We start from the raw sequence: 25,901 nt of genomic DNA on the forward strand, positions 1-25,901 counted from the left end.
ATATTTCTAAATATTAATTAAATCATCGCTAATAAATAGATAGCCATGAATATTTTTAAAATTGTAAAGTGCTATACTAAAAGTAAATTTATAAATTCATAATTGATAATTATTAGAATATATTTGTTTAATTTTAATCCATTTATAATTAATTAATTATATTCCCATAAATTGATTCAATATTTTTGAGAATAAATAAATAAATAAATGATATAATAGATTAAATATTACGAATTAGAAGAAGTAATTACTTATTTATTTTTGAATGAATTTTCTTTAAATTTATTTTTATTAATAATAAAGTTTTTAAACTCTTCACTCTAATCTCATTAGATTCTCCATATTGATCTGAGGTATATTTATTTAATTTTCAATGTATTTATAATTTAATTTTTTCAAATAGAAATTCACATCAATATTTATTTATTCATTTTTATTTAAACAAATATTTTTTTAGCAATTAACTTAAATTTCTACTTCCATTTTTTATTCTTTCTAATTCATTTTTTATTCTTTCTAATTCATTTTTTATTATTTTATATTTTTTCACATTTATTGCTTCTAACACTTTTACTTGATAAAAACAGTTTATTTGTTTTTGATTATTATATTTTCAATTATAAAGATTCAGAATATTGTTTTTTTTGTTCTTTCTTTGTTAATTTAACTCATTTTTTATATTTAAATTTTGCTTTTACTGTTAACTAACTCATTTTATATTTTTTCTTCAATACATTTTTTCCTCAATATTTAAATAGTAATACTTAATTTGGTGATGAAAGTGCATCAAAATTAGGTTCAGCTTTAGCAAATTGCATTAATCTCTCAAATTTGACACTTTATCTTCGGTAAAAAAGTTTACTTGTTTTGGATTATAATATTTTTAATAATAAAAATGAATTTAAAACAAGAAAGCTCTTTTAATTTATTTTTAATTTTCTTTTTTATTTTGCTTGTCTTTTTTTTCTTTCTTTCTTTCTTTCTTTCTTTCTTTCTTTCTTTCTTTCTTTGTTAATTTAATTAACTACTTTTGCATTTATTATTATTTACCCATTTTTATTTTTTCTTCATTTTTTCCTTCTAACTAACTTATTAATTATATATTTTTTCTTAAATATATAAATAGTAACTGTTAATTTGGTGCAATAGGTGCATCAGGCTTAGGTTCTGGTATAGCAAATTGCACTAATCTCTCAAATTTGACACTTTCTTTTTTGTAAAAACAGTTTATTTTTTTTGGACTATGATATTTTGAATTAAAAAAATGAATTTTAAAGTAATAAAATAAAGCTTTTAATTTGTTTGATAGTTTTTTATTTGATTTATTTTTCTTTTTCTTTTTAATTATGCTTTTGTTTTTTTTACCTTTCTTTGTTAATTTACTCATTTTTTATTTTCAACTTTGTATTTAATATTAATTTATTCGTTTCATTTCATTTCATATTCATTATTCATTATTTTTTCTAACTAACTAATTTATTTCAATATTTTAAAAGTTACAACAAAATTGGTGCACTAGGCGTATCAGGCTTAGGTACTTGTTTAGCAAATTGCACTAATCTCTCAAATTTGGAACTTGACCTTGAGTAAAAGCAGTTTATTTGTTTTTTTTTGTATTGTGATATACTCTAAATCCTCATTAATTAAGGGCACCCCCACCCCCATCTTTAAAGCCTACCCTGAGGCCCTTCCATAAAAAATATTTTTTTGGCGCTTAATTTATGCGGCTCTTAATTAATGAGGATTTAGAGTATTTAATTTTAAGAATGAATTTAAAACAATAGCTTTTAATTTATTTAATGGCTTTTTATTTGATTTATTTTCTTTTTCTTTTGCTTGTGTCTTTTTTTTCTTTTGTTGCTAATTTAACTCATATTTTACTTTCAACTTTTGCATTTCTAATTAATTAATTAACTCATTACATTTCATCATATTTTTTCTCTTTTTCCTTCTAACTAACTAACTAACTAACTAACTAATTATATATTTCTTTTTTCAATATTTAAAAAGTTACAATTAAATTGGTGATGAAGGTGTATCAAATTTAGGCTTAGCTTTAGCAAATTGCACTAATTTATAAAATTTGACACTTGATCTTGGGTAAAAACAGTTTATTTGTTTAGAGTAGTGATATTTAAAACAATAAAGCTCTTTCAATTTATTTGATTTATTTACTTTTTCTTTTTTATTGTATTTATGTTTATTTCTTTCTTTCTTTCTTTGTTTTATTTAACTCATTTTTTTATTTTAAACTTTGCATTTATTAATTTAATACATTTCATATTTTTTCTCCATTTTCTCCTACTTATTAACTAAATGATTTTATATTTTTTATTCAATATTTAAAAAGTCGCAATTAAATTGGTGATATAGGTGTATTAGGTTTAGGTTCAGCTTTAGTAAATTGCAAATAACTCTCAAATTTTACACTTAACCTTAGGTAAATAAAGTTTACTTCTTTTGGATCGTGAAATATTTATTTTTAAAAAAGAATTTAAAACAATAAAGCTTTTTTTTTGATATTTTTTTCTTTTTTTCTTTATTAATTTAATACATTTTTTTAAATTCAAATTTTGCGTTTGTTATTAAATAATTAATTTCATATTTTTTCTTTATTTTTTTATTTAAATTTACTAATTCCTAATAATATTTTTTTTCTTCAATATTAAAAAGTCGCAATAAAACTGGTGATGAAGGTGTATTAGGCTTAGGTTCAGCTTTAGCAAATTGCATTAATCTATCAAATTTGGCACTTAATCTTAGGTAAAAACATTTTAATTGTTTGATATTTTTAATTATAAAAATGAATTTAAAACAATAAAGCTCATTATATTTATCTGATAACTTTTTATTTTATTTTTTCTTTTTTATTGTATTTGTGTTTTTTTTAACTTCTTTGTTAATTTTATTAATTTGTTTCCTATATTTCTTCCTTTTTTCTTTCTTTCTTTCTTTCTTTCTAACTAACTAACTAATTAATTATATTTTTTATTTAATAAATGAAAAGTATCAATTAAATTGGTGCAACTGGTGCATTAGGCTTTAGTTCTGCTTTAGCAAATTGCATTAATCTCTCAAATTTGACACTTTATTTTGGGTAAAAATAGTTAATTTTTTTGTATTGAGATAATTTTAATTTAAAAAATAAATTTAAAATAATAAACAAAGCTTTTGTAATTTATTTAACAGCTTTTATTTTATTTTCAATTTTTTCATTTTTTATTAATTAATTTCATATTTTTTCTTCATTTTATCCTTTAAACATACTATTTAATAACATACATTTTGTTCAATATTTAAAAAGTGGCAATTAAATTGGTGATGCAGGTGCATCAAGCTTAGGTTAAAATTTAGCAAATTGCACTAATCTCTCAAATTTGACACTTGACCTTGGGTAAAAATAGTTTATTTTTTTTGATTGTGATATTTTTACTTTTAAAAATGAATTTAAAACAATAATGCTCTTTTTTATTTTATTTGATAGCTTTTTGATTCACTTTTCTTTTTATTTTTTTTGAATTTGGTTGTTTTTTTTCTTCTTTCTATGTTAATTTAATTTATTTTTTATTTTCAACTTTTGTGTTTATGGTAAATTAATTCTGTTCCTATTATTTCTACATTTTTTATTAACAATTAATTAACTTACTAATTAATTAATTATATATTTTTTCTTCATTATTTAAAAAGGGGCAATTAAATTGGTGATGAATGTGCTCACTTAGGCTCTGGTTTAGCAAATTGCACTAGTCTATCAAATTTGATACTTAACCTTAGGTAATAACAGTTTATTTGCTTTGGATTGTAAATTATTCATTATAAAAATGGATTTAAAACAATAAAGCTCTTTTCATTTATTTGATTCTTTTTATTTTTTTTTTACTTTTGTTTTTTTTTTAATTTAACTCATTTTTTATTATAAAATTTTGTATTTATTATTAATTAATTTCATATTTTTTATTTATATTTTCCCTCTAACTTACTATTTAATTATATATTTTTTGTTAAATATTTAAAAAGTGGCAATTAAATTGGTGATGAAGGCGCATTAGGCCTAGGTTATAATTTAGCAAATTGTACTAATCTCTAAAATTTGAAACTGTACCTTAGGTAAAAACAGTTTATCCATTTATTTGATTTATTTTTCTATTTTATTGAAGTATTTATTGTAAATTTAACTATTTTTTTTATTTTCAACTTTTGCATTTATTATGAAGTATTTAATTTCATATTTTTTCTTCATTTTTTCCTTCTAACTAACTAAATAATTAATTATATATTTTTCTTTTATATTTTAAAAGTAACAATTAAATTGGTGTAACGGGTGCTTCAGGTTTAGGTTCTGGTTTAGCAAATTGCACTAATCTCTCAAGTTTAAAACTTTACCTTCGGTAAAAATAGTTATTTATTTAAATTTAAAGCAATAATGCTATTTTAATTTATTTGATTTATTTTTTTTCTTCTTTTATTATTTTGATTGCTTTTTTTCTTTCCTTTCTTTGTTAATTTAACCTATTATTTTTATTTTGAACTTTTGTATTTATTATAAATTTATTTAAAATTTTTTCTTCAAATTTTCATTGTAAATAAATAATTAGCTAATTAAATTTATATATTTTTCTTCTTTACTTAAAAAGTGAAAACTAAATTGGTGATGAAAGTGCATCAAACTTAGGTTCTGCTTTAGCAAATTGCGCTAATCTCTCAAATTTGACACTTTACCTTGGGTAAAAAAAGTTTACTTATTTTGGATTGTGATATTTTTAATTTTAAAAATAAAATAATAAAGCACTTTTAATTTATTTAAAGCTTTTTATTTGATTAATATTTATTTTTCTTTTTAAATCTGCTAATGTTTTTTTTTATTCAATTATTTATTTTAATTTCACTAATATATTATAAAAGCGAAAACTAAATCAATGGATCATAATAATAATTGAAAGTATAAAGCAAGTGCCTTAAATCAAAAAGATTAGTGTTCTTTGAAATCAATTTCTAATGATGATAAACAAGTAAGTCGTGAAAAAGGCATTAATAAATATAAAAAATTTGAATAGTAGAAAATAATATGCTTTATTATATAATATTTTTAAATTGTTTAACCTAAAATATCAATAGATAGATAGATTTATTATTATTTTGTATTTCTGAATATCATATTTTTGTAAGTTAATAAATAAATACCATAAATCCTTATAAATTCTCACCATCAAACATAAATTTTCACCATATTTTGTGAATATTTATTAAGTAAGTAATTACTAAAAATTTTTGAACATATAAATACCCTTCTCTAATTCCTACTATATTATTAATTAAGTAAATATTTTAAATAAAAAAATAAGATTAAATAATGAATATTAGTTACACTAACTTTTTAGTGATATCTCTTGCTAAAAGCAAATTTATAAATGCAAATTTGATATTATAATTTCTTTGTTTAATTTCTTTGCTTAATTTTTATCAATTTATAATTAATTAAATTTCCATAAATTGCTAATCAATATTATTGAAAAAAAATAAATGATATAATAGATTAAAAATTACGACAGATTAAAATAAGTAATTATTTATTTTTTTATCAATATTATTTAAATTTACTTTTATTAATAATAAAAGTTTTTAAATTCTTCACTCTAATCTCATCAGGTTCTAATTATTGATCTGAAGTAAATTTAATTTATTGATATTATTAATATTTTCTAAATATTTAACTTTCAATTTATTAAAAAAATAATTTTTTCTAATGTAAATTCTCATCTAAATTCATTCACTTTTATTTTTACAAATATTTTTTTAACTATTAGCTTAACTTTCACTTTCCATTTTTTATTATTTTACATTTCTTCTTCATATATTGCCTTTCTTTATTAATTTAACTCAATTTTTTATTTTCATTTTTAGCATTTATTATTAATTTATTCATTTAATTTTTTTCTTCAATTTTTCCTTCTAACTAACTTATTAACTAACTAACTAATTAATTATATATTTTTTCTTCAATATTTAAAAAGTTACAATTATATTGGTCATGATGGTGCATCGAGCTTAAATTCTGCTTTATCGAATTGCACTAATCTCTTAAATTTAATACTTCACCTGAGGTAAAAACAGTTTATTTGTTTTGGATTATGATATTTTTAATTATAAAAATGAATTTAAAACTATAAAGCCCTCTTTTTTAATTTATTTGAGCAGTTTATTTGATTTATTTTTCTTTTCATTTTTTATTTTCCTTGTCTTTTTCTTTTCTTTCTTAGGTAATTTTAGCTCATTTTTTATTTTCAACTTTTGCATTCATTAATCTATTCATTTCATTTTTTTTCTCAATATTTAAAAAGCAGTAATTTAATAGGAGCAATGGGTGCATCAGGCTTAGGTACTGCTTTAGCTAATTGCACTAATCTCTAAAATTTGATTCTTGACCTTTAGTAGAAATATTTATTTTGGATTGTGATATTTTTAATTTTAAAATTATATTTAAAACAATAAAGATCTTTTAATTTATAAGATAGCTTTTTATTTCATTTATTAATTTTATTCTTTACTATTGTGCTGATTATTATTTTCTATCTTTGTTAAATTTAACCCATTTTTTTATTTTCAACCTTTACTTTATTATTAATTAATTAGTTAATTTCATATTTTTCTACATCATTTTCTTCTTCCTAATCAATCCAAAAAATTTGGAAATTTTATTTTAATTTATTATAAATTGAGTTTTGTAATAGTTTTTCTATTTCTAATTTTATATCTTATACTCAAGTATAGCAAGTTGCCACTCAAAAATTCCATTGTTTGGATGTACTTATTTTGAAATAGATTTTTAAGTTATTTATTAAAAAATCTATCTTGTTTTGAAATTTTTATAATTTCAAAAATAGATAATTTTTTTAAATAAAAAATAAAATGAGAAATAAAATTTTAATTAATACTAAACCAAATTTAAAAACTTATTTCTTAGTGTATATTAATACATAATTTCTACCTGTATTTCCATAATTATTATAAAAATAAAAAAAGATCTCCAACTTTTTTTGAAAAGGTAATCATTAATTTATATTTTTTCTTCAATATTTAAAAAGTGGCAATTAAATTGGCCCCGAAGGTGCATCAGGCTTAGGCTCTGGTTTAGCTAATTGCACTAATCTCTCATATTTGGTACTTGACCTTCGGTAAAAACAATTTGTTTATTTTTGAAAGAGATATTTTTAATTTTTAAAATGAATTCAAAACAATAAATTTCTTTTTATTTATTTGATTTTTTTATTTGTACTTATTTTATTTTTGCTTTTGTTAATTTAACTCATTTTTTATTTTAAACTTTTTTATTTATTAAAAAATTAATTAAATTCCTATTTTTTCTTCTGAGCTACCTAATTAATTAATTATTTCTTTTAATTTAAAATTTAAAAAGTAACAATAAAATTGGTGCAATAGGTGCATCAGGCTTAGGTTCTGGTTTAGCAAATTGCTCTAATCTCTCAAATTTAAAACTTGAACTTGGGTAAAAAAAGTTTATTTCTTTGGGATTGTTATATTTTTAATTTCAAAAATGAATTTAAAATAATAAAGCTCATTTAATTTATTTTTCTTTCTTTGTAAATTTAAATCATTTTTTAAATATTATTACTTAATTTCCTATTTTTTCTTCATTTTTTCCTTCTAACTAAGTTATTAATTATATATTTTTCTTAAATATTTAAAAAGTAACAATTTAATTGGTGCAAAAGGTGCATCAGATTTAGGTTCCTATTTAGCAAATTGCCCTAATATCTCAGAATTAAAACTTTAACTTTGGTAAAAACAGTTTATTTGTTTTTGATTGTGGTATATTTAATTATAAAAGTTAATTTAAAACAATAAAAATCTTTTTATTTAGTTTATTTTTTCTTTCTTTTTTATTGTGTTTGTATTTTTTCTTTCTTTATTTCTTCCTTTCTTTGTTAACTTATTTAAATTAATTTTATTTTCTACTTTTATATTTATTATTAATGAATTTATTTCATATTTTTTCACTTTCTCCTTCTAACTAACTAACAAATTAATTATATATTTTTTCTTCAATAATTAAAAAGTGACAATTAAATTGGCGATGAAGGTGCATAGGGTTTAGGTTCTGCTTTAGCAAAGTACACTAATCTCTAAACTCTAGGCCTTGATCTTCAGTAAAAAAAGTTCATTTGTTTTGGATTGTGAAATTTTTAATTATAAAAATGAATTTTAAAAAATTTTGCTCTTTTAACTTATTTGATAGTTTTAATTTCATTAATTTATTTTATTTTTTTTCTTTAATAATGTTCTTGTGTTTTTTTTCTTTTTTTTAATTTAAATCATTTTTATTTTCAACTTTTACATTTATGATTTTTCCTTCTTACTAATTAATTTTATATTTTTTCTTCAATATTTAAAAAGTGACAATAAAATTGGTGCGATTGGTGCATCAAGCTTAGGTTCTGCTTTATCATATTGCACTTATCTCTCAAATTTGACACTTGATCTTTAGTAAGAAGAGTTTATTTATTTTGGATTGTGATATTTTTAATTACAAAAATTAATTTAAAAGAATAAAGCTCATTTAATTTATTTGATTTATTTTTCTTTTTCATTTTTATTGTATTATTATTTTTTTCTTCTTCTTAATTCTTGTTAATTTAACTAATTTTTTTATTTTCAACTTTTGCATTATTAATTAATTCATTTGATATTTTTTCTTCTGACTAACTAATTATTTTTTATTTTTTCTTTAATACTTAAAAAGTAGCAATAAAATTGGTTCAATAGGTGCATAAAGCTTAGGTTCTGTTTTTTCAAATTATACTAATCTCTCAAATTTGACACTTTAACTTGGGTAAAAATAGTTTATTTGTTTTGGATTGTGATATTTTTAATATTAAAAATGAATTAAAAAATTTCATCTATTTTTCTATTTTATTGTGCCTATTTTTTTTCTTTCTTTTTTAATTTAACCCATTATTTATTTTCAACTTTTGCTTTAATTAAAAAGTTAATTCATTTCATACTTTCTTCTAACTAACTAACTAATAAATTCTATTTTTTTCTTCAATATTTAAAAAGTTCTAATTAAATTGATGCAATTGGTGCCTCAGGTTTAGGTTCTGCTTTAGGAAATTGCACTAATTTCTCTAATTTAACACTTAACCTTGGGTAAAAACAGTTTATTTGTTTTGGTTGTGATATTTTTTTCTTTCTTTTTTTGTTAATTTAACTAATTTTTATTTCCTACTTTTGCATTAATTTCATATTTTCTTCTAAGTAACTAATTCATTATATATTTGTTCTTCAATATTTAAAAAGTTACAATTAAATTGGTGCAATGGGTGCATCAGGTTTAGGTTTTGGCTTAGCAAATTGCATTAATCTGTCAAATTTGAAACTTTACCTGAGGTAAAAATAGTTTATATGTTATTTTTTCCTACTAATTAGCTAATTGTTTATATATTTTTTCTTAAATATTTAAAAAGTAGCAATAAAATTGGTGCAATAGGTGCATAAGATTTAGCTTCTGCTTTTTCAAATTACACTAATCTCACAAATTTGACACTTGAACTTGGGTAAAAAAAAACAGTTTATTTGTTTTGGATTGAGATATTTTTTATTTAAAAAATAAAACAATAAAGCACTTTTAATTTATTTAAAGCTTTTTATTTGATTAATATTTATTTTTCTTTTTTATTCTGCTAATGTTTTTTTATTTAATTATTGTTCATAATTTGCACTAATTAATAATAAAAGTTTAAACTAAATCTATGAACCATAATAATAATTGAAAGTGTAAAGCAAGTGCCTTAAATCAAAAAGATTAGTTGTCTATAAAATAGAATTTGTTTGATAAAAACAAACAAGTAAGTGGTGAAAATATGATGAATAAATATAAAATATTTGAATAATAAACTATAATTCATATTTTTTATTCTAAAATAATTTGAAATAGGATAATTAAACCTAAAATTTTGATTGATAGATTCATTGTTATTTTTGTATTTATGAAAATCATATTTTTGTAAGTTAATAAATAAATAAATAAATAAATAGCTTATTAAAAAATGAAATTTACTTAAATAAATTAATTCCTCTAAAACTAGTTCTCAGATTTAGCCAAAAAATATGAAAAAATTAAAAATTTTAATAAAAATTTAAAAAAATAAATTTCTTTTAAATAGTCACTGTATTAAATAAGATTTTATGGTATTATTCGATAAAATTAAAGAAAATTTTTTAAGTTTAATTTAATAGTAAATTAATAAACAAATATTCAATAGAATTAATAAAAAAATTTGATAGATAGATAACTATTGAATAATTTAATTAGAATTTGCTTATTAACTTTATTTTTCATTAATACTTCATATGTAAATTTTATACTGGTGAATTCTGGTCAAATTTCTGTAATTCATCTTTGAAAAATTGTAAAGATTTAGTTTATAAAGCATTCATTTAGTTTCATGTAATTTTAAGGCATTTGCGATAGTAGTAATAATAATATTGGTTTAATTAATACTTTTTCATTTCATTTACTCCATGTTAAAATGAATTAAATTTTTTAGCAAACGCAAATTAATTGTCTGAAAAGTTATCAAAAAAATATTAAATTAAAGATTTATTATCAATTTTTTAAGAAGAAGAAGAAAATAAATTTAAGATAAGTCAGCACTTAAGGAGAATGGAAATACAAGGTTTTAGCACTCCAATTTTTAGTTAAAGTTCTAGCGAGCTGAGTAATAACATTTTTGTTGTGCCATTTGAATATTCGTCTCCATTTGGGCATCATTACTAAATAAACAATAAAAAGAATAATAATGATGATGAAATTTACAATGATGATGATTGTTACTCTAAAGATGAAGAAGATTCAAAAGAAAATGAAAAGCAATAAAAGAGGATGAGAAGGATTAAAAAGAAAATTTAAAAAGATAAGGGCTAAATAAATTTAAAGCAGTTCACTATTTAAAGTATTCCATGCAGAGAATTATTTAAATTAAATTCTGGAGTTTACATTACATTAGATGGTGTTCTTAGATTTTGCTACTCTTAAAATCCAGTAAGCTTTGGTTTTAGCCCATAAAAGGTTTTAAAAATAGAAGAAATGCATAATTTAGGTATAATAGATATAACATAGACCATAGATAACCTCTTTCCCAAGAGATCAATTGAAGATTGCGTAAATCTTATGATGCATAAAAATTTAGCTCACTTAAATAAACAAGTGGTTTTCTCTGAGTTAGATAATTTTGATTAAATGGTTAGAAAAATTTATAATTGTAATGCCCTTCCTAAGTAGTTGAGAGTTTTTAAGGAAAATGAATTTTAAAGTTTCATTCAACATTCTTACAAATACATAGGAAAGCTATAAAATGAAGAACCCGACCTCTTATTAAGTTTTGTTATTGGAAGATACAATTATATAGATAAAGATGTAGAAATATGTCATACAGGAATGTCAAAAGGCTATTTATCGCTATTAGGATTGGATTATAACACGTTTAGATCAATAGTATTAAGAAATCAAAAGGTAGATCTCATTCAAAATAAAGCTGATATAATCTTATCAGCTTTGAATGGAATAAATTTGAAGAGCAAATTCAATAGCGAAGACACATTTTCTGCTGATATCATTACATTTGATGGATATCCTTTGAAAATTAACTATCATACAAAAAATGTCACAATATAATAGAAGCTGAATGATTTATTTGGAGATGAATATATCCTAGTCATTACAAAAATTAATGTATCTCCTAACTAGATGCAGGGATTAGTTGATTATAGAAAAAAACTAATGCTTAATTCTGAAGCTCTTTCTATAGATGAATATATTAATAAAGAATTATCGTATTTATTTGAAGACGTTGAATATTCTGTTTAGTCTTAACAGTTCATAGAAAAATACTATAAAGAAAATCTAGATAATTTACTTAAATAAAAAGGCAATATACAATGTGGATATCGTTACATTTAAAATGAAAGCAAAATATCTTAAATATAAATAGAAAATATAGATTTAAAAAATTTGATGTGAAAATAAAATAATTATAATAAACTAACTAACTAACTATCTAACTAATAAAAAATAATTAAATTGCTCATATACTTTTACTATAAACTTATTAATTAATTAACTAACTAATAATCAATTCAATAAATTATATCGCCAACCAACCAACCAGAACTCAATTTCTATTTATCAATTAATTAATTATATTACGATAAAAGAAAATTCATTTTTAATATTTTGTTATTTTAAATTATAATATTTATTTAAAGTAATTAACAAACATTTAAAGCTTAAAGATATTTATTCATCTTTCAAAGATTAAATATCATAAATAAATAATTATTGATTAAAACCTTTTTTACTTTCGATTATATTTTATTTATAAATTCTAATTAATAAAAAAATAGAAAATTCTAACGAAATCTATCATTTATTTGCTTTTTATTCTTCTGCTTTTAGATTTTTGAAAGAAAATTATTGAATTTCAACCAAATAATTAAAATATTATAAATGAAATTCTTAGAAAATATTTAGAATTAATGAAAAATGTTATAAATTTACAAAGCATGCATAAATTTAAATAAATTAAGTCATAGAATAAATCTTCATATACAAAATTTAATATTTTTTGCAAAAAATCTATTATTTATTTATTTATTTCTTTTTTTTATCTAGAAATTATCTAGAAATAAGTAAATCTTTATTAATTATTTTATCTACTTGAACAGAATGAATTTAGGTATGTATTTCTATCTATTAAATTATCTTCACATTTTTTTCTTGAATTATTTAGTTCGTGATTTTAATTAAAGCAAATTTTACAATTTATTCATTTAATCAATTAATAGTTGTTAAGCTGTAAATATATTAATCAAAAGTAGAAGATATCTATGGAAATAGAAGGTTTTGAGTATATATAAGCAGCTGATTTGATAACTGACCAATAGAATATTGGAATGATTTTGAAGCCACTTGAATATTCCTTGATAATTTAATAGGAATTAACTAATTAGAGTAAAAAAGATATTTACAATTAAAATGTTTACGAGTAAGATAGTGAGGATTCTAAAGAAGAAACAAAAAAATTACAAATTTCTAGATAAAAAAAGATACAAAAAAAGAAAATTAAAAAGGTTAAATAACATCCAACTTGCTTATAAATATGTATTTTTAAAGATATTTACTCAGCAGAATTATTTAAGCTAGATTCTGGCATATTCATTACTCTTGATGGAGTCCTAAGATTTTCATACTCTTTAAGTCCTGTTAGTTTTGGATTTTGTCCTTATAAGTACTTAAAATTTGAGGAAATGAGCGATCTAAGTGTTATAGATATTCACTAATCTTTAGATAGGCTGATACCAAGGATGTCAATTGAGGATTGCGTGAATCTTATGATGTAAAAAAATTTAGCTCATAAAAATAAATAAGATTTACAAGAATAATTAATGAACATTAATACGTTTACAGATAATTTATATAATAACAATACAATTCCTTATGATTTAAAAATGTTAAAAGAGTAAGAGTATTAAGGCTTCATCAAATACTGTTACTAGTACATCAAGGAAATGCAGAAGTAACAAGAAAATATTCCTTTTAGCTATGTAATTGGGAGATACAATTTTATAGAAAAATAAGTAGAAATATCTCATACAGGAATGTCAAATCTGTATCAATAAATTCTAGGATTAGATAGCAATTCATTTAAGGCAATTTTTCTTAGAAAATAAAATATAGATTTAATACAAAATAAGGCAGATATAATAAATTAAGCTTTAAAAGGTATCCATTTAAAGGCAAAATTGAATAGTGAAGATGTATTTATTAGCGATATTATGACATTTGATGGGTATCCTTTGTAAATTGAGTATATTATAAAGGATATTACATTGAATTAAAAGATTAATTTTATATATGGTGATGAATACATACTTCTTATTAATTAAGCTCACATAAAACCTAAATAAATGCAAGGTTTGATTGAATACAGATAAAAGATTATGCAAAACAAAGGTTTCCTTTCTCTTGATGAATATATATAAAAGGAATTATCTTATCTATTTGAAGACGTAGAATATTCTGTTAAATCATAGCAATTCTTAGAAAAATACTATAAAGATAATATAAAAAATCTTCTTAATTCCTATCAAACATGTGGGTTCCGCAATATTTTATCTTAAAATACAAAAGAACAAAACTGTTAGAATACTTCCTCTATTTTCAATTAAAAAGAACAGTGAAATAGAAATATTGGAATTAAGGTTAATTAATATTTAAAAATTAAATATATATTGTTTAATCCAAACTAACTAAGAAAAAAATAAATATAAAATAACAATTAAATCTTTACTGTCTTAAATTTCTATGATTCGTTAGTAATACATTTTAATGTGAGTTACAATGTAGAATTTAATATCTGTCTTTAACTATTTTACATAACCTAAATGATTGATAATCACCACAAACAAGATTTTAAAATAAATATCTGTAAATTAATTATTAAAAAATTTTTTTGGCCCTTAAATTTATGCATGCGGCTATTAATTAATGAGGATTTAGAGTAATTAAAAAATAAATATCTGTAGAAATAAAATTGAATGAATATATTTTGATAATTTAAGTTTAAAAAATAATATAATAAATCTTAAGTGGATGGATGAATGGTATGATAAAATAAAATTAAGTTTCAGGATAAGTGGTTCAAATTATACTTTTTAAAGAGGAGAAAGATGGATATTTATTTAATGACTTAATTTTAAATTTAATTCGGATAAGCTGAATTTATTAATAGAGCGATTTAGGTCATGAGTGACTGATAACAATTTTAGGACTGCAAAATGAAGTAGAGAAAATAATTAAGTCAAGAAAAGGTCAAAAAAAGAGCTTGCTTTTACAAAATTATCAAAATAATTTTTTTGTAAATTTATTTACTTACTTTTTTACAGAGAATCAATCCATCCTTTGTGGAATAGAATATAGTATTTTTACTTATATAAATATAAATTTAAAGATTATTTAAAAAAGGTAAAATAAATATTAATGAATTCATACATTTATAAAATTTGAAAACTAAGAGAAAAAAAATAATTACTATTATTTATTGATATAAAATTAGTTTATTTTTTAACTTTATTGTTTTAATAATAATAATTAATTAAAAATGAAATTTAAGTTTTTTGTTTGAAATATTTATTTAACGCAAACAAAATAAATTAAACTATATAAATAATATATATATATATTAACTACTTAAGTCAAAATAATAAAATATTAAATCCTAATAATAAGAGTGAAAGTATGCTTGAAAAAGATTTATTATCTCTATCAATATTATCAACATTTTCGATGTTGTTTTAATTATTATCTTCTTTTTTTGATGATGAGGAATTTTTGTTTTCTTTTTCTTTTTAAGATTCATTTTACTAAGAAGAGTTATCATCATCATAAATATTATTTTATTTATTATCACCATTAATTTTTTTTACTTCTTCTTTAAATTCTAAACATTTTTTAATATCACTTTTTAAATCATACATGAAAAAATATGTATCATGATAAACTCTATTACACTCTTTATTAATACATAAATGATATTCTTGACTTGATGGTATTTTTGATGTTATTCCACATAAATGTTTATAGCAGCTAAATTCGTAGTGAACAATGTCAATTTCTTCTTATGAATACTCCAAAGGATTGACTGCTTTCATAAAACACTATCCACCATTATCTCTTTCTCTTTTGAATAATTCAATTAATTCTTAAGCATCTTAATTTGCTTATTCTTATGTTTGATTATAAACCTATTCAAAGTTTTTATCATTGCCACTTTTTTAGCCGTAATTATTTTATTATGAGATGCATAAGCCAAGTAAGCATAAGGTAATTAATAAAAGGAAATTTATGTTCATTTTTATTTTTTGTTTTGTTTGCTCTTATTGTATTTTTTTGTTTGATATATTAAATATCTTAAAAGCATGAATCTTGATTTTGCTATTTAAAGTAATTGTTAATTGTTCCAAAAAGTCTATAAATAGTACAATTAAATTTGATTAACAAGCCGTATAGTTTTCAATAATAATGACAAATTAGAAAAATTTGACTAAGAATTTATAATTAAAATTTATTTAATCAACATTATGCAATAAATAGCTATCTGAATCTTAAATACTAAGCTTATCTAAGCCAATATTTTTAAAAATTGTTTCACTTTAAATAAAAGATTTTAGATTTTCATAATTTCTTACAATACAAATTTTGATTGATATACAGACTAAAATACTATTTATAGTGTATTTTAAATTAAAATTTTGTAATACTAATTTTTGTCTACTAGTGAAGATAAATAAATAAATTAACAAATAAACGAAGATAAAAATAATAGAGAGAAAAGAATTGAATTAATATAACTAAACATTCATTTTTGAATTTAAAATGTCTATTACATATAGATAGTAAAAATATTAATTTAATTCAGACATTTTTCTACTGAATAAATAGTAATTATTGGGTACTACTTTAATTTGTATAAATAAAATATATATTTATTGATTCAGTATGATATAAAATTTTAATATTTAATTACTATGACCTCCATTTATTTTTTGCTTCAAATTCACTTAAATTAGCTTTTAAAATTAAAAAGCTATCGTTTAAAAATTGTAAAGTAACTTTTATATAATATTATGATGGATTTTTTAATCTTACTTTAAAATATTTATTTTTAAACATCCTTTTATCAACCTTTAACCTACTAAAATAAATTAAAAGAAATAAATAAATAAATAAATTGTAATATGTTAAATTATCACATAAATATTAGTTATATAAAAAAAGAAGCCAGTAACGTTTTTATCATACAAATGAATTATTAGTATTTTATTAGATAATTATGTAATCTATCTATTCTTTTTAATGTAAATATAAAGTAAAAATCTAAAACTATTTGCTTTTAACAAAAATAAATATAATTTTATGTGCTTAAGAGTTTTTTCAATGAAATTAAAAAATAAATAATGAGATTTTTTAATACTTAATAAGCTAAATATTAGAAATTATTTTAATCTTATTTAATTATATTGATTGTTATTATTAATTTAGCTAGTACTTAATTCTGAAACATTATAAGAAGAAATTAACTAGAACGGCTTTTATCTTTAATCCATTATTAAAAATTATAGTACCTCCATCCATAAAAGAATTAATCAAAAATTTTAAACAATCTATAGATATGGTAATATAAATTAAACATTTTTTAGCTATGTTTTACTTCTATCTATCAGATTCGTTCGAAACCAGCTCAAAAACCTTTTTTTATTTTTATTAAATCAAATATATTTATTTATTGTCCTACTAAGTAAGTTTATATTTCTTACTCAAGAAATAATTATTTGAAAATAGCCTTATATAATCAATCAAAAATTTATATTATCTAAAAAATTATTATATATATTCATCACTAAATATAATATTATAAGACGTCAAGCTAGTATTTATACATTATAAGAAGAAAATAATTAGAATAACTTTTAGATTAAATTCATTATTAAAAAAGATAATAATAATAATAGAACTAAAAATTAAGACATGTAGACAGATAGACAGACAGTCAGTCAGATATCAATAGATACATATATATATATATGGTAGTAATTTAATTAATTTAATTTTTTACTATTGTGAATCTAAAAAATATTATATAATTATAAAACAAATATAAAATAAAACTTTTAATACCAATAATAATATTAAATAAAATAAAATTTTATATATCATGTATAAGCTATTAATTAGATTAATATAATAAATAATAATTTGTTAAATTTATAGTCTTGAAACTCTTTTTTGTTGTTTTTAAAATTAAATATTTATTCTAAATTTATTAATTATTTTTAATAATACTTTTATAAATTAAAATAGTTGTTATAAATTTATTGAAGTTGAAATCAAATCAAAATTGTAAGTAAAATTTACTTAATTTATTAATTAGATAATTTCTAGAATCTTATAAAATTAAATTTCAAGTTAGTTTTAGATTGAAACAAATCTGAAATTTTAAAGATATTTTCTAGAAATTTTTTATTTAATTTCAAAATATCTTTATTTAATTTATAAAACTAAACTTAATACATACATACATACATGCATACATACATACATAGATGCTACTTTAATTTGTATAAATATTGATTGAGTATGATATAAAATTGTATTATGACCTTCATTTATTTTTTGATTCAAATTCACTTTAATTAGCTTTTAAAATTATAAAGCTATCTTTTAAAATCGTAAAGGAACTTTTATAAATTATTAGGATGGATTTTTTAATGTTACTTTAAAATAATTTATTTTTAACATGTTTTATCCACCTACTTACTTATTTACTTACTACCTATAACCTATTAAAATTAAAAGAAATAAATAAATTGTAATATGTTAAATTATGATAAAAATATTATTTGTATTAAAAAAAGAATATATATGCTAACTTTAAAGTCAAAAACATTTTTATATAAAAAAAGGATATGCTAACTTGAAAGTCAGTACCATTTGTATCATAAAAATTAATTATTAGTTTTATTAGATAATTAATTAGTACAATTATTATTAGTTAGTAAACAATCTATTTATTCTATTTAATGTAAATATAAAGTAAAAAAATCTAAAACTATTAACTTTTACAATAAGGAAATAAATAAATAAATAGATAATTTTATGTGCTTCATATATAGTTTGTTTTTTTAATAAAGTAAAAAATAATGAGTTCTCTTAATGTTTAATATGCTTAATATTAGAAATTATTTTAATCATATTTATAGATGTTGATTGATGTTATTAATTTAGCTAGTACTTAATACTAAAACAATTTAAGAACAAAGTAATAGAATGCCTTTCATCTTTAACCTATAATTAAAAAATATAGTAAGTACCATTCATAAATAGAACTAAAAAAATTAAGCAATCTATCTATAGATGAAATTTAATCAAATTAAGTACACTCTTGATAATCTCAAAATTATATAGTATTTTTTAAATAATAATAAAATAAAACTTTAACTAAGATAAAAATCTTGGCACTTACTTAAATAAGTAGAATTTGATTTGGCAATAATTTATTAGGAAAAATAGAAAAAGTAAGTTTCAGTTCTATTACTTTTTATTTTTTCTAATAAGAAAATAATTTATTTTTTTTAATATATATTTTTATTATTCTCAAATAAATTCAATATATAATTTAAAAAAAAAAAATCTTAAATTTTTTGTTTTCTTTGTGCTAACTTCTTGTAACAATAAAAGTTATCAATAATTGAGTTAAATAACTATGACAAAGTTCTAAATATTTTGGAAAATATATTTTGATTTAAACAAACAATTAATTTTTTTGAATGACAAAAAAATAGGATACTTGAGATTATATACTAATTTAAATTCCTTATTTACTTTAACTTAAAATCTTTTTATTTTTTGTTGGTAGTAAATTGAGGTAATTGAAAGTTTTGATGATATCGATACATACTTTCGATTCTTACCTCTAGTTTTAAGTAAAAAAAGTTAATAGTTTCTTCAAAAGTAAGTTAAGTGCCTTAATTAATTATCGAGGAGATATAGTTAGTATAACTAAGTTATTATGAATTAAGAGAATAAATACATATGTGGGTGACTTTTAACTAAAAAATTCATACCTTTCTTTAATGAATGAATAAAAAATTTTTGTAATCATTCAAAAGTATTATTAAGAAAATATATGAAATAATCAATTGAAAGGTCATTTAATTTAGATTTCTACTTTTCTTTCTAGATATTAATGAAGTTACTTTTGATAATAAATTAAAAAATATATTTAAGTATATTTACTTTTTGTTCTTTTAAAGTTTTTAATTAGTTTTCTAAAGTTTAGAAAAAAAGCATTTAAAGTTGACAAATAATAATTAAATTATTAATAATAGTTAAATTTATATACTATCTAAATTATAAGCAAATATTTTAGAAATATCTATCTATCTATTGAAGATTTACTTTGTTTTTTACCTAAAATTTAAAATAATATTATTTTGGTTATTCATTTAAAATAGAATTTTAATTGTCATTTAGAAATTGATTTGGATGTTCATATATTACTTACTTATTTACTTATCAATATTAATGAAGTTACTTTTGATAATAAATTAAAAAAAATATTTATTTTTTGTTCTTTTATGGGTTTGTGAAATTTTTTTGAAACAAAATTTTTTAACTTTAATTTTTAGAGTAAACAAACAAATTTTAAAATTATCAACTAAAAGAAACTCAGTAGTAAGATAAAGTTTTTAATTGATTTTCTTAAATTGAGAAAAAAAAGCATATAAAATTGGCAAAAAATAATTAAATAATAAATAGTTAACCTTAAACACTATCTAAATAAGAAGCAAATATTATAAAAATATCTATCTATCTATTGAAGATTTACTTCGTTTTTTACCTAAAATTGAAAAGTAAGTAATATTATTTTGGTTATTCATTTTAAATAGAATTCTAATTATCATTTAGAAATTGATTTGGATGTTCATATATTACTTACTTACTTATCGATATTAATGAAGTTACTTTTGATAATAAATTAAAAAATATATTTATTTTTTGTTCTTTTATGGGTTTGTGGAATTTTTTTTTGAAACAAAATTAACTTTAATTTTAGAGTAAACAAATGAATTTTAAAATTATCAACTAAAAGCAAGCCACTAAGTAGTAAGATAAAGTTTTAAATTTTCTTAAGTTGAGAAAAAAAGCATTTAAAGTTGGCAAAAAACAATTAATGATTAATACTTAACTACTATCTAAGTAAATCATATACAAATAATTTAGAAATATCTATCTATCTCTCTATCTATTGAAGACTGACTTAATTAGTTTTTTACCTAAAATTAAAAAGCAAAAAAGTAATCTTATTTTGGTTATTCATTTTAAATAGAATTCTAATTATCTTTTAGAAATTGATTTGGATGTTCGTATATTATTTATCTGGTAAATTCTGACAAAAATTTATGTAAATTGAAAAGTAAATTTGTAAATTTTGTTCTGCTAAAATTCATTACAAAAAGCATTCATTCTAAGACTTTCTTTAAAAAGTAAATTGTGTAGAAGGGATTATTTTTTAATCAATTGATAAAAAAGTATAAAGACTTTATCTATCTAATTAAATAATAACTTACATATATTTCTTTCGAAATCTAAGCATAACCATAAACCCATTTTATATATATTAAAGCCTTATTAGAAATGGAAATCGATGACTAAGAGATGATTTTGGAAAACCAAAATTAATTTGAAACTGATCATGATAATAATATGTTTTTAGTTCCTTTTGAGTATAATTCCCCTTTTGGATCATAAAATAATACAGATCAAAAAAATAGTAGCGATGAAAATATAGAAAGCGAAGAGTAGGAATCTAAAGAAGAAACAATAGATTTAGCTGCATTAAAAGCATTGAAAGAAATGAAGAGGAAGAAAAGGATACAAAAAAAAATAAAAAAAGAAAATGACTTAGTTAATAAAATGACATTTGTTATATAAAATAGCGTTTCTAGAGAGTTGTTCAAATTGAATTGTGGAGTTTTTGTTACTTTAGATGGAGTTCTAAGATATTGTTACTGTCTTACTCCGATTAGCTTTGGATTTTATCCAACAAGAATAGTTAAAATAGAAGAAAGGCATAATCTAGGCATTATAGACATCAATCATTAGATTGATAGACTTGTGCCAAAAAAATCTATTGAAGATTGCGTTGATCTCATGATGAATAGAAATATAGCTAATCTAAACAAGCAAGAACTTTGCAATCAATTGGCTGTTTTTGACTAACTCACTAAATCAATCTATTATTCAGCGAAGTCATCCGAGTAGATGAGAAGCATCAAAGAGCAGGAATTCAAAGAGTTTATTTAATGCGCTTTTGATTACATAGAAGAAACATAAAAAAATGAGAAAAATAAGTTTTTTGTCTTTAACATTGGCAGATATAATTTTATTGACTAAGAGGTGGAGTTAGCCCATACAGGTATATCAAAAAGCTATCTTTCTATGCTAGGTTTGGATTGTGCTTCTTTCAAGACAGTGATTCTAAGAAACCAGAAAATAGATTTAATTCAAGATAAAGCAGATGTAATATACTAAGCTTTAAAAGGTATTGGTCTAAAAATGAAATATAACCACAATGATAGTTATACAGCTAATATAAATACTTTCGATGGCTATCCTCTCCAAGTCTCCTATTCAGTAAGAAATGTCACCTTATCTTAAAAATTAAACGACAAATTCGGTAGAGAGTACATACTTTCAATAGTACATGCTACTTTATCTCCACAACAAATGTAAGGTTTAGTAGACTATAGACAAAAGTTAATGCATAACTATAATAAATTCTCTATCGATGAATACATTAGAAAAGAGTTATCATACTTCTTCGAAGACGTTGAATATTCAATACAGTCCTAGCAGTTCTTAGAAAAGTATTACAAAGAAAACCTTAGAAATTTATTATCAAAAGATGAGCATGCTTCAATTTTCGATAATCAAGAAAAAAACTCAAAAGAGTGTGGCTTTAGAGGAGTTTTTATATGAATTACTCTTAAAAAATGTCAATAAATGTTAAAAAATTAGCAAAAATAAATATTAATTAAAAAACAATCAATTAAATTAAATAATAATAATAATAAGCCATTTTATATTATAACAAATAAAAAATCACTATATATTATAAACTATTCTATCAAAGTACTATATAATTATTACTTGTTTTCATTTATTTATTAATTATTAATGCTTTATTGTAAACATTTTTCATAAAGTAAGAAAAATCTAATAGCCTCACAATATTAATTAATGCATCCTATTATTCTTGTTTGTTTTGAGTTTATAAGATAGAATTTTGAGTTTATAAGATAGAACAAAAAAATAAATTACGCTTGTTTGATTTCTAAAAATACTAAATATTAAAGTATTTAGTAAAAACTTTATTATCAAAGGATCAGCATGCAAAAATTTGCGATACTTAAGAAAAAACTCAAAAAAATGTGACTTTAGTATAAAAATGTCAATAAATATAAAAAAATTAGCAAAAATATTAATTAAATAACAATCAACTAAATTATATAATTAATAATCCATTTTATATTATAATAAATAAAAAATTACTATATATTATAAACTATTCTACTATCAAAGCACTATAGATATAATTGTTACTTGTTTTTATTTATTTATTTATTAATTAGTAATCTAAATTTTATTGCTTTATTGTAAACATTTTGCTTAACATTTTTGATAAAGTAAGAAAAATCCAATAGCCTCACAATATTAATTAATCCTATTATTCTTGTTTTGTGTTTATAAGATAGAACAAAAAACAATTACACTTGTTTGTTTTCTAAAAATACTAAATTTTAACGTGAAAAAAATATCAAAAAAATATGACTTTAGTTAAAAAAAATACCAAAAAATTATAAAAAAATAAGCAAAATAATTAATTAATAAATAAATAATCAACTAGATTAAATAATTAATAAGCCATTTTATTTTAGTACAATATAATTATTATTTGTTTTTATTTATTTATTAATCATTTATCTAAATTTACTGCTTTATTGTAAACATTTTTAAAAAAGTAAGAAAAATCTAATAGCCTCACTATATTAATTAATCCATCTTATTATTCTTGTTTGTTTTGAGTTTATAAGATAGAACAAAATATAGCAAAATGCCATTCAAAAATTTAGTCGTTTGGAAACTACTATACTAGTGAATGGCATTTAATTACATACATTCGTTTTTAATTAATTAATTGTCTAGCTTAGCTAAGCTAAGTAGAAATAAGAAAATTAAAAAAAGTAATTAAATCTAATTGAATAAAAATATATAATATATAATGAGGCAACTGCCCCACGGGGCATACATAAAATTTTTTAGATTGGGTCCGGGGCAGAACTACCAGGTTTTTTCAAATATTGCTAAATAAATAACTGGCCGTCTTTAATTCCTACTATATATATTTTTAAGTATATGTTTTAAATAAAAATATTAAGTTTAAATAGTGAATGTGATATCTCTTCATAAAACAAAATAAATTAATTAATATTTGATAATTAATTAATTATTATATTTATTTGTTCTTTTTATCCATTTATAATTAATTAATTAATTAAATTTCATAAACTGCTATTCAATATTTTTGAAAAAAAAAATAAATGATATAATAGATTAAATATTACGAAGAATTAGAAGAAGTAATTATTAATTTTTTTATTAATAACTTTTAAATTTATATAAATTAATAAAAAAAGTTTAAAAGCTCTTCATTTTTATCTCATTAGGTTCTCCATATTAATCTTCGGTATATGTAATTAAAAAATATTATTTTTATTATTATTAATATTTTTTGTTTATTTTATTTTAAATTTGTTTGAATAAATAATTTATAAAAGAAATTATCATCATTATTCATTGATTTTTATTAAAACTTAAATTTTTTAGCAATTTTAACTTAATTTTCATTTCAATTTTTATTATTTATTTATTATTCATTTTTTATTATTTGATATTTTTTCTTCATTTTTGCTATTAAAACTTACACTTAATAAAAGCTATTTATTTGTTTTATATTATAATATTTTTAATTATAATAGTTAATTTAAAACATTAAAGTTCTTTTAATTTATTTTATTTGTTTTCCTTTTTCTTTTTATTATGATTTCATATTTTTTAATTCTTTGTTAATTTTATTAATTATTAATTAATCTTATTATTTCATATTTTTTCTTCATTTTTTCCTCCTAATTAACAATAGTGAAATACCTATTTAATTTATATCTAAATAACATTATAAATAAAGCTAATTTTTAGAAAGTTTACATATCATTTTTTTTGAAATAAAATAAATTTTAAAAATCTAGGATAGAAAAAATTTCATAAAAAATAATAAAAATTTTAATTTTATAAAATGAAAAACTGGTGCATAATTTTGGATTGTGATATTTTTAATTATAAAAACTAATTAAAAACAATAAAGCTCATTTTTCTTTTTCTTTTTATTGTGTTTGCTTTTTTTGTTCTTCTTTCTTTGTTAATTTAGCTCATCATTTTATTTTCAAATTTTGCTTTTATTATTAATTAATTAATCTTATTATTATTTCATGTTTTTTCTTCATTTTTTCATTCTAATTAACTATTTAATGATATATTTTTTCTTCAATATTTAAAAAGTAGAAATTAAATTGGTGATGAAGGTGCATCAGGCTTAGGTTCTGCTTTAGCAAAATGCATTAATCTCTCAAATTTGACACTTGACCTTAGGTAAAAACAGTTTATTTGTTTTGGATTGTGATATTTTTAATTATAAAAACTAATTTAAAACAACTAGGCTCTTTTTTCTTTTTCTTTTTATTGTGCTTGCTTTATTTGTTCTTTCTTTCTTTTTTAATTTAGCTCATCATTTTATTTTGAAATTTTTCCTTTATTATCAATTAATTAATCTTATTATTTCATATTTTTTCTTCATTTTTTCCTTCTAATTAACTATTTAATGATATATTTTTTCTTCAATATTTAAAAAGTTGGAATAAAATTGGTGATGAAGGTGTATCAGTCTTAGGTTCTGCTTTAGCAAATTGCATTAATCTCTCAAATTTGACACTTGATCTTGGGTAAAAACAGTTTATTTGTTTTGGATTGTGATATTTTTAATTATAAAAACTAATTTAAAACAACAAAGCTCTTTTTTCTTTTTCTTTTTATTGTGCTTGCTTTATTTGTTCTTTCTTTCTTTGTTAATTTAGCACATCACTTTATTTTCAAATTTTGCCTTTATTATAAATTAATTAATCTTATTATTTCATATTTTTTCTTCATTTTT

The 25,901-nt window shown here is 19.7% G+C and overlaps 6 protein-coding genes across 6 annotated transcripts; 5 read left to right on the plus strand and 1 right to left on the minus strand. All coding sequences in view use genetic code 6, as the record gives it.

Moving 5' to 3' along the window:
* Positions 1 to 207: 207 nt before the first annotated feature.
* On the plus strand, positions 208 to 9,559 carry TTHERM_001400689 (cyclic nucleotide-binding domain protein; the record flags this gene model as incomplete). The annotated part of the gene is made up of 24 exons (XM_012800323.1): positions 208 to 243; positions 304 to 353; positions 759 to 848; positions 1,127 to 1,216; positions 1,497 to 1,586; positions 2,011 to 2,100; positions 2,351 to 2,440; positions 2,674 to 2,763; positions 3,008 to 3,097; positions 3,305 to 3,394; positions 3,688 to 3,774; positions 4,018 to 4,107; positions 4,299 to 4,388; positions 4,635 to 4,724; positions 6,012 to 6,101; positions 6,339 to 6,428; positions 7,083 to 7,172; positions 7,415 to 7,504; positions 7,708 to 7,797; positions 8,076 to 8,165; positions 8,413 to 8,502; positions 8,759 to 8,848; positions 9,076 to 9,165; positions 9,316 to 9,559. The coding sequence occupies 24 exons, from the start codon at positions 208 to 210 to the stop codon at positions 9,557 to 9,559; spliced, it is 2,217 nt and encodes a 738-aa protein (XP_012655777.1).
* Positions 9,560 to 10,681: 1,122 nt separating this feature from the next.
* On the plus strand, positions 10,682 to 12,037 carry TTHERM_01400690 (hypothetical protein; the record flags this gene model as incomplete). The annotated part of the gene is made up of 1 exon (XM_001029608.1): positions 10,682 to 12,037. One exon carries the CDS (start codon positions 10,682 to 10,684, stop codon positions 12,035 to 12,037), a length of 1,356 nt encoding a protein of 451 aa, XP_001029608.1.
* An 866-nt stretch (positions 12,038 to 12,903) lies between these two features.
* TTHERM_01400700 (hypothetical protein) lies at positions 12,904 to 14,256 on the plus strand (the record flags this gene model as incomplete). Its single annotated transcript, XM_001029609.1, has 1 exon — positions 12,904 to 14,256. One exon carries the CDS (start codon positions 12,904 to 12,906, stop codon positions 14,254 to 14,256), a length of 1,353 nt encoding a protein of 450 aa, XP_001029609.1.
* Positions 14,257 to 15,270: 1,014 nt separating this feature from the next.
* Positions 15,271 to 16,059, minus strand: TTHERM_01400710 (hypothetical protein; the record flags this gene model as incomplete). Its single annotated transcript, XM_001029610.2, has 1 exon — positions 15,271 to 16,059. Exon 1 carries the CDS (start codon positions 15,925 to 15,927, stop codon positions 15,271 to 15,273), a length of 657 nt encoding a protein of 218 aa, XP_001029610.1. The 5' UTR covers positions 15,928 to 16,059.
* Positions 16,060 to 20,747: 4,688 nt separating this feature from the next.
* On the plus strand, positions 20,748 to 22,615 carry TTHERM_01400720 (hypothetical protein; the record flags this gene model as incomplete). The annotated part of the gene is made up of 2 exons (XM_001029611.2): positions 20,748 to 20,931; positions 21,261 to 22,615. The coding sequence occupies exons 1-2, from the start codon at positions 20,808 to 20,810 to the stop codon at positions 22,613 to 22,615; spliced, it is 1,479 nt and encodes a 492-aa protein (XP_001029611.2). The 5' UTR covers positions 20,748 to 20,807.
* Positions 22,616 to 23,795: 1,180 nt separating this feature from the next.
* Positions 23,796 to 24,381, plus strand: TTHERM_001400720 (transmembrane protein, putative; the record flags this gene model as incomplete). The annotated part of the gene is made up of 2 exons (XM_012800324.1): positions 23,796 to 24,276; positions 24,334 to 24,381. Coding segments are annotated over 2 exons (529 nt in total), but the record flags the coding sequence as incomplete, so codon positions are not given.
* Positions 24,382 to 25,901: the final 1,520 nt, after the last annotated feature.

Source organism: Tetrahymena thermophila (genome assembly GCF_000189635.1).
Source record: "Tetrahymena thermophila SB210 genomic scaffold scf_8254363, whole genome shotgun sequence".
Classification (NCBI taxonomy): Eukaryota; Ciliophora; class Oligohymenophorea; order Hymenostomatida; family Tetrahymenidae; genus Tetrahymena; species Tetrahymena thermophila.